Here is a 9,060-nt window from a genome sequence, read left to right on the forward strand (position 1 = left end):
CAAAAAATAAAAACCCCAGAGGTGATCAAATACCACCAAAAGAAATCTCTATTTGTGGGAAAAAAAGGACACAAAATCCATTTGGGTACAGTGTTGCATGACTGAGTAATTGTCATTCAAAGTGTGAGAGCACCGAAAGCTGAAAATTGGTCTGGTCAGGAAGGGGGTTTAAGTGCCCAGTAAGCAAGTGGTTAAAATGCAAATCAATTTATAAAGTTTTTGGAATACTGGATACTTTTGTTGTTATTCTGTCTCTCGCTGTTATAATAATCCGACCAATAAAATGATAGATTTCTTGTGCATGCGCATGTATTCTGGTGCACACCCCCGTATAGCCATTGATTTCTATGGGCGCCTGTATGCAGCACCTGTGGCTCCCGGGCAGGAAATACACCCCAAACTACGGCCAATATCCATGTGGCCTGAAGCTTATATGAGATCTTAGTGATTGGCTTTAAATCTCGGCATAAAGGGTCGTGACTCAAGAGTATAAACAGAAAAGTCAGTCCTACTACCCACACACCACATAGATAGCCGAGCTCCCAGGTGCTCCATACACAGTCCCTGGCTGAGCAGAGTGATGTGGAAAAAACGATTTGCACTCCGGTTGTCGCTCTTAAAATGTCTTCATTTTATAGAATAGCCACAGTGAACAATCGCAGATTAAGTCAGTTGACAGAGTTTCGGCCTATAAGGCCTTAGTCATAACCTATTTATGACTAAGGCCTTAGAGGCTGAAACGCGTCAACTGACTTAATCTGCTATTGTTCACTGTGGCTATTCTAAAAAATGAAGACATTTTAAGAGCGACAACCGGAGTGCGGATCATTTTTTTTCTCGTGATTTAAGAGGCCTGGGCTCCTGATCATGAGCGACAGCTCAGCCACAATTGTGGGGGCGCCAATGAAGCACACCCCAAAACAAGACAGCAACCCACATACATGACAGCTGGGCTTCAAAGCGGTATTAAACACTTGCTTACTGGGCACTTTCATCCCCCCCTCCTGCCCAGGCCAATTTTCATCGCTGTCACACTTTGAATGACAATTGCACGGCCATGTAACACTGTACCCATGTGACATTTTTATCACACAATTAGAGCTTTCTTTTGGTGGTATTTAACCACTTGCCGCACGCTGCTACACGTTGGCACAATGGCAGCGGTGGGCGAATGGGTGTGCCTGTACATCCCCTTTAATTTGCGGGGCTAGTGGGTGCACGCACGCACTGCATACGGTGTGACTGTGCCCGCGGGCCCCGTGGACTCGATGTCCACTGGCCGTGGTCACGTTCGTGTCACGGAGCGGCAGAATGGGGAGATATAAACAAGGCATTTCCCTGTTCTGCCTAGTGACATAACAGAGATCTACTTACTCCCTGTCTTCAGGAGCGGTGATCACTGTCATGTGAGCGGTAGCCCCTCCCCCCCACAGTTACAATCACTCCCTGGGACACACTTAACCCCTTGATTGCCCCCTAGTGTTTAACCCCTTCCCTACCAGTGACATTTACACAGTAATCAGTGCATTTTTATAGCACTGATTGCTGTATAAATGACAATGGTCCCAAAATAGTGTCAAAAGTGTCTGTTGTCTCCACCGCAATGTCGCAATCACAATAAAAATCGCAGATCGCCGCCATTACTAATAGACTGGTAGGTGGCACTGTTAAGTGACATTGATGATGAGGCACTGATTAGCAGGCACTGATTGGCAGCACTGGTGGGCACTGATTAGCAGCACTGTTGGGCACTGAGGGGACCGATGTCCCTGTAACAGAAGCCGGTTAGGGGCTTTCTACTTTTTTCCATACACTGTCAGCGTGAGGGGGAAAAAAAAGCAGATAACCAGCTTCTGTTTACTTCCATGATCAGCTGTGATCCCTGGGGATTTGGCGAACACAGAGCGCGCCGCCCGTACACGCCGCATAGGGGCGTGCGGGTGGTGCAAGCACGGGAGGTCATTCTTGGACACCCTCCTGACATTTTAAGCTGAATTAGTTTTCTTCTTTAAAAGCTTTTTTTCTCCCTCTGTTTTCAACTGGTGATCTGGCCAGTAATACACCTCCTGTATTAGAGCGCCCTCACTCTGGAGGGAGGAGCCCAGGGGGTACCTGTGGACAGCAGGATTTATAAATAAATAAAAGCTGACCATTGTAAGCACCCTGACAGTGGTAAATGGTTTGTCTCCTCCCTTTAAACTGCTACAACCTCAATGTTCTGTTGAAAAACAAGACTTTAGTGGCTGGATCACCAGGTGAAAACGAATGAAAGAGAGCCTAAAAAAAGAAAACAAATGCAGCCATGACATCTAAGGATTGCTTGGCTGCAATAATAATAATAATAATAATAATAATAATAAAAAATAATAATATAAATAATATAATAATAATAATAATAATAATATAAATAATATCAATAATATAAATAATATAATAATAATTATATAAATAATAATAATAACAATTTAAAAAAGAATATACATTTTATAATAATAATAATAGTAATAATATAATACATAATAATATAAATAATAATAATAACAATCTTAAAAATACAATAAATAATATAATAAATAAAAATACAATAATAATATAAATAATATCTAAAAATAATATAAATATAATATAAATATAAATATAATACATAATAATATAAATAATAACAATCTAAAAAATATTATAAAAGATATAATAAATAAAAATATAATAATAATAATAATAAAATACATAATAATATAAATATTAATAATAAAAACAATTTAAAAACATATATACATTTTATAATGAATAATAATAATAATATAAATAATAATATCTAATAATAATATGAGTAATATAATACATAATAATATAAATACTAATAACAATTTAAAAAAGAATATACATTTTATAATAAAAATAATAATAATAATAATAATATAAATAATATAATACATAACAATATAAATAATAATAATAATAATAATAATAACAATTTAAAAACATATACATTTTATAATAATAAAAAATATATATATAAATAATATAGTACATAATAATATAAATAATATTAATAATAATAATAATAACAATCTAAAAAATAATATAATAAATAAAAATATACTAATAATAATATAAATATTAATTAAAAAATCATATAAATAATACAATAAAAAATAATAATTGTAAATGTTTGCGTTTGGGTTTATTTCTGCGTCAAGGGCCCCACCCTGTTGAATTGGTGTCGTAAGAGTGTAAATGGTTCTCGTTTCTTTTTCTGTGAACGTTTATGTAACTCTACCGTCTGTCTGGCCAGCGATGTACATTTGAATACGGCTTTCCTCGGCTCCGCCGGTAATGACTTTGACGATTGCAGCCGTTGATCCAGGCAGAGCTCAGACTTAAACTAGGCGCGCTCAGATTTACATAGATTAGTATTTCACTTAAAATTTTCCCTTTGGTAATCTTCTTGTCGCTACAACAGGTGGAGATATTCCCATATATACAAATCGCTGTGTGCGCAGATCCCGTGGGCGGACGTGGGGAATGTATTTACGCAGCAGACGATCACCTGTGCAGAACAAATACCTCTAATAATAGAAGACGCTCCACTTTCCTCGCCCGCCACCATCGTCTTCGGTGACATTGGCACCATGGCGGTCGTACCGGAGTTGGATTGTTTCTTCATTCTCTTTCTCCGCCTTTGTGTCGCGTTGTGCTTCCAAAACTTCAATTATAAATCAGAATTTCGACTGGCCGGGGATTACGTCATCGGCGGCCTCTTCCCTGTTCATAAAGCCGATACGTCGCAGTTTTCACTGCTGAGGTTCGACTACTGCGACAGGTGAGAGAAGCCGGGAAACCGTCCTCCTAAAACAAACCTGCACAGCTCCCAACTGTCCCTGATTTCGAGGGACTGTCCCTGATTTGGAACAAAGTCCCCCTGTCTCTCTTTCCTCCTCATTTGTCCCTCACTTTGGTCTGATCTGTACACACTATATTGTCAAAAGTATTGGGACACCTGTCTTTACTTACACACACACACACACATATATATATATGACCTTTAACGGCATCCCAGTCTTAGTCCGGAGGGTTCAATATTGAGTTGGCCCTTTGCAGCCATAACAGCTTCACCTCTTCTGGGAAGGCCGTCCACAAGGTTTAGGAGGGTGTCTATGGGAATGTTTGACTGGGACTTTGACTAAGGCTGGATTCACACCAATGCATTTTTAGTGCTTTTTGCATTTTGCAGATTTGAACGTGTTCCATAGGAAACCATGTTAAATGGAATGTAGTGCAAATCTGCAAAATGCAAAAGCACTAAAAATGCCATAGGTGTGAATCTAGCCTAAGGCTGGCCATACATTATACAATTTTCTTCTATAGATTTCCTTTAGATTTACCAAAACCATATAATATGAGGTCAAATCTGAACACTTTCAGCTTGTGTTCAATCAGGCAGGCCCTTGTACTACACAGTTGAAGGTAAATCTAAAGGAAATTGAATAAGAAAATTGTATGGTATATGGCCAGCTTTAGACTGGGATGTCATTAACCACTTGACCACTGGGCACTTAAACACCCTTAATAACCAGACCAATTTTCAGCAATTTTATAGCGTTTACAAAATAGGGGATAGTTTTATGGCATTTTTATTAATAATTTTTTATTATTTTTTTTTTTACTAGTAATGGCGGCGATCAGCGATTTTTATTGTGACTGCGACATTATGGCGGACACATCGGATATTTTTGACACATTTTTGGGACCATTGTCATTTATACAGCAATCAGTGCTATATAAGTGCAGTGATTCCTGTGTAAATGACACTGGCAGTGAAAGGGTTAACCAGTGGGTGGCAGTGTAGGGGTTAAGTGTTCCTAGGGGCGTGTTACTAACTGTGGGCGGGTTGGGCTTTCATTTAGTGAACACTGATCTCTGCTCCAATCACATGGAGCAGAGATCAGCGTCACTAGTTGCTAGGCAGAATGGGGAAATGCTGTTTACACAGCATTTCCTCCATTCAGCCATCCCGTGAGACGATCGCGGGTATGCCCGCGGCGATCGAGTCCGCGGGACCCGCGACCGGACTCACGGGGGTCCCGACCGGCACGCGAACGCGCCGCCGGAAGCGTGCTCGCGATGGCAGGGCGGCATTGAAGATTGGACGTACCTGTACGCCAATATGCCTGCCCGTGCCATTCTGCCGACGTACATCGGCGTGCGCCGGTCGGGAACCGGTTAAAGTGGTTGTAAACCCTTACAGACCACTTTGACCTACAGGTGAGCCTAGATTAAGGCCTAGATTAAGGCTTACCTGTAGGTCCAAGAAATATCTCCTAAACCTACACAGCCCATGCCTACACAGTGCCCTTTTTATTTTTTGCGCTATAAACAAAAATAGAGCGACAATTTTGAAAAAAATGCATTATTTTTTACGTTTTGCTATAAGAAATATCCCCAAAAAAATATGAAGAACATTTTTTCCCTCAGTTTACGCCGATACGTATTCTTCTACATATTTTTGGTAAAAGAAAATCGCAATAAGTGTATTTTGATTGGTTTGCACAAAAGTTATAGTGTCTACAAAATAGGGGGTAGTTTTATAGCATTTTTATTAATATTTTCTTTATTTTTTTTACTAGTGATGGCGGCGATCAGCAATTTTTATTGTGACTGCGACATTATGGCGGACAGATCAGACACTTTTGGCTCTACTTTGGGACCATTCACATTTATATAGCGATCAGTGCTATTAAAAATGCACTAATTACTATGTAAATGTGACTGCCAGTGAAGGGGTTAACCACTAGGGGGTGCTGAAGTGGTTAAGTGTGTCCTAAGGAGTGATTCTAAATGTGGGGGGGAGGGGCTACGTGTGACACGACACTGATCACTGCCCCCGATCACAGGGAGCAGAGATCAGTGTCCTGTCACTAGGAAGAATAGGAAAATGCTTGTTTACATCAGCATTTCCCCGTTCTTCCTCTCCATGAGACGATCGCAGGACCAACGATCACACTCACAGAGCTCGCAGTGGGCGCGCGCTCACCCACAATGCCAGGTCTTAAAGGGCAAAATACAGGTACATTAATATGCATGTACGTGACACCCTTCTGCCGACGTATATCGGCGTGAGCCGGTTGGCAAGGGGTTAATGTCTAAACCGCTGGCAACAAAAGTCAGTACACCCCTAAATGAAAATGGCCAAATTGGGCCCAATAAGCCCTTTTCTCCCTCCCTCGGTGTCATGTGACTCGTTAGTGTTACAAGGTCTCAGGTGTGAACGGGGAGCAGGTGTGTTAAATTTGGTGTTATCACTCTCACTCTCTCATACTGGTCACTGGAAGTTCAACATGGCACCTCATGGCAAAGAACTCTCTGAGGATCTGAAGACAAGAATTGCTGCTCTACATAAAGATGGCCTAGGCCAGGGCTCGACAAACCCCGGGCGCCAGGTCGCATTTGCGACTAGAATTAGTGACCTGGCGCCTGGGGCAGCACAGCTGGGGGTATCCTGTCTCCGTGGACCCCCCGGCGTGATCGCGTCAGGCCGTTCCGCCGGCGGCCGGTAGTTGAGGCCTTCTGCGGTCCTATGATTCCTTCTGCAATCTGGCGCTCTCTTGTGGTGGCTGTTGGTATGACAACCAGCAATGCTAATGGAGCTTCCCCTGCCTGGTTTTATTGCCTGCCTATCTCCTTTCCTTTATTTAGAACCCCTAAACATTATATATATTTTTTATTCTAACACCCTAGAGAATAAAATGGTGGTTGTTGCAAAACTGTCTGTCACATTGTATTTGCGCAGCGGACTTACAAGCGCACTTTTTTGGGGAAAAATAATTTATTTATTAAAAAAATAAGACAACAGTAAAGTTAGCCCAATTTTTTTTATATTGTGAAAGATAATGTTAAGCCGAGTAAATTGATACCCAACATGTCACGCTTCAAAATTGCGCCCACTCATGGAATGGCGACAAACTTTTACCCTTTAAAATCTCCATAGGTGAAGTTTAAAAATTCTACAGGTTACATGTTTTGAGTTAAAGAGGAGGTCTAGGGCTAGAATTATTGCTCTCGCTCTACCGATCACGGCGATACCTCACATGTGTGGTTTGAACACCGCTTTCATATGCGGGCGGGACAGGGCGCGTTTAAAATTATTTTTATTTTCTTACTTTAACTTTTATATTTTTCACTGTTCTTTAAAAAAAAAAAAAAAAAAAAAATTGTGTCACTTTATTCCTATTACAAGGAATGTAAAAATCCCTTGTAATATAAAAAAGCATGACAGGTCCTCTTATATATGAGATCCGGGGGGTCAGAGAGACCTCAGATCTCATATTAACACTAAAATGCAATTAAAAAAAAAAATTGTCATTTGAAAAAAATAAATAAAATGTCCCTCTAAGAGCTATGGGCAATGACTTGGAGACAGGTGGGGGGCTGCGCTATGTTCCCCTCACTCATCTCCATGTCAGGCCAGGGACAGGTCCGGATCGCCATTACCGACCTGGCTCCTAACTTTTTTAGCTGGCTCCTAGATTCCAAGCAAATTTGTCAAGCACTGGCCTAGGCTATAAGAAGATTGCCAAGACCCTGAAACTGATCTGCAGCGCGGTGGCCAAGACCATACAGCGGTATAACAGGACAGGTTCCCCTCAGAACAGGCCTCGCCATGGTCCACCAAAGAAGTTGAGGTGACGTGATCAGCATCATATCCAGAGGTTGTCTTTGGGAAATAGACGTATGAGTGCTGCCAGCATTGCTGCAGAGGTTGTAGGGGTGGGGGGGTCAGCCTGTCAGTGCTCACACCATACGCCCCACACTGCATCAAATTGGTCTGCATGGCTGTCATCCCAGAAGGAAGCCTCTTCTAAAGATGATGCACAAGAAAGACCACAAACAGTTTGCTGAAGACAAGCAGACTAAGGAGATGGATTACTGGAACCATGTCCTGTGGTCTGATGAGACCAAGATAAACGTATTTGGTGTCAGATGATGACAAGCGTGTGTGGGGGCAACCAGGTGAGGAGGACAAAGACAAGTGTGTCTTGTCTACAGTCAGGCATGGTGGTGGGGGTGTCATGGTCTGGGGCTGCATGAGTGCTGCCGGCACTGGGGGGCTACAGATCATTGAGGGGACCATGAATGCCAACATGTACTGTGACATACTGAAGCAGAGCATGATCCCCTCCCTTCAGAGACTGGACCGCAGGGCAGTATTCCAACATGATAACCACCTCAAACACACCTCCACCACCACCACTGCCTTGCTAAAGAAGCTGAGGGTAAAGGTGATGGACTGGCCAAGCATGTCTCCAGACCTAAACCCTATTGATCATCTGTGGGACATCCTCAGATGGAAGGTGGAGGAGGGGAAGGTCACCAACATCCACCAGCTCTGTGATGTCATCATGGGGGAGGGGAAGAGGACTCCAGTGGTGACCTGTGAAGCTCTGGTGACCTCCATGCCCAAGAGGGTGAAGGCAGTGCTGGAAAATAATGGCGGCCACACAAATTATTGAAACTTTGGGCCCAATTTGGAGATTTTCACTTAGGGGTGTACTGACTTTTGTTGCCAGCGGTTTAGACATTAACCACTTGAGGACCGCCGTATTGCCATTGTACGTCAGCACAATGGCACAGGCAGGCATAATCACGTACATCTACGTGATTGCCTTCCAGCGGGTGGGGGGTCCAATCGGACCCCCTCCCGCTGGTTACGGCGGTCCGATTCGGTCCAGGAGCGCTCCGTGATGAGGGGATGGCCGTTGGTTTTCGGCCACCCCCTCTGGATCGCTCCTGGCCAATGAGAAGCTTCCTCCCCTGTGTATTGTTTACACAGGAAGGAGGAAGTGATGTCATTCTCCTCGGGGCGGTCTTTTTGACCGGACTACGAGGAGAAGAGTAAAAGTAAGTCTGCACGAACACTACACTGACATGTAGGTACACACAGGCACACAAACCCCCCCCGATCCCCCCCTCCCCCCCCAGTCACAGTGTCACTGATTGCATTGATCATTTCTTTACTGATCAATGCATTCAGTGTCAGTTGTGACAGTAAAAACTGTCAGG

General features: G+C 42.6%; 1 protein-coding gene across 1 annotated transcript in view; it reads left to right on the top strand.

Moving 5' to 3' along the window:
- Positions 1-3,573: 3,573 nt before the first annotated feature.
- Positions 3,574-9,060, top strand: part of LOC143934592 (taste receptor type 1 member 1-like) — a 43,265-nt gene continuing 37,778 nt past the window's right edge. The window contains exon 1 of the mRNA XM_077458340.1: positions 3,574-3,823. Within this exon, the coding sequence (XP_077314466.1) occupies positions 3,633-3,823 (191 nt within the window). The 5' untranslated portion in view covers positions 3,574-3,632. The remainder of the gene's footprint in view (positions 3,824-9,060) is intronic.

The sequence above is a fragment of the Lithobates pipiens genome, unplaced genomic scaffold, assembly GCF_037356315.1.
Source record: "Lithobates pipiens isolate NorthernLeopardFrog02 unplaced genomic scaffold, aLitPip1_a1.2 Scaffold_27, whole genome shotgun sequence".
In the NCBI taxonomy this organism is placed as follows: domain Eukaryota; kingdom Metazoa; phylum Chordata; class Amphibia; order Anura; family Ranidae; genus Lithobates; species Lithobates pipiens.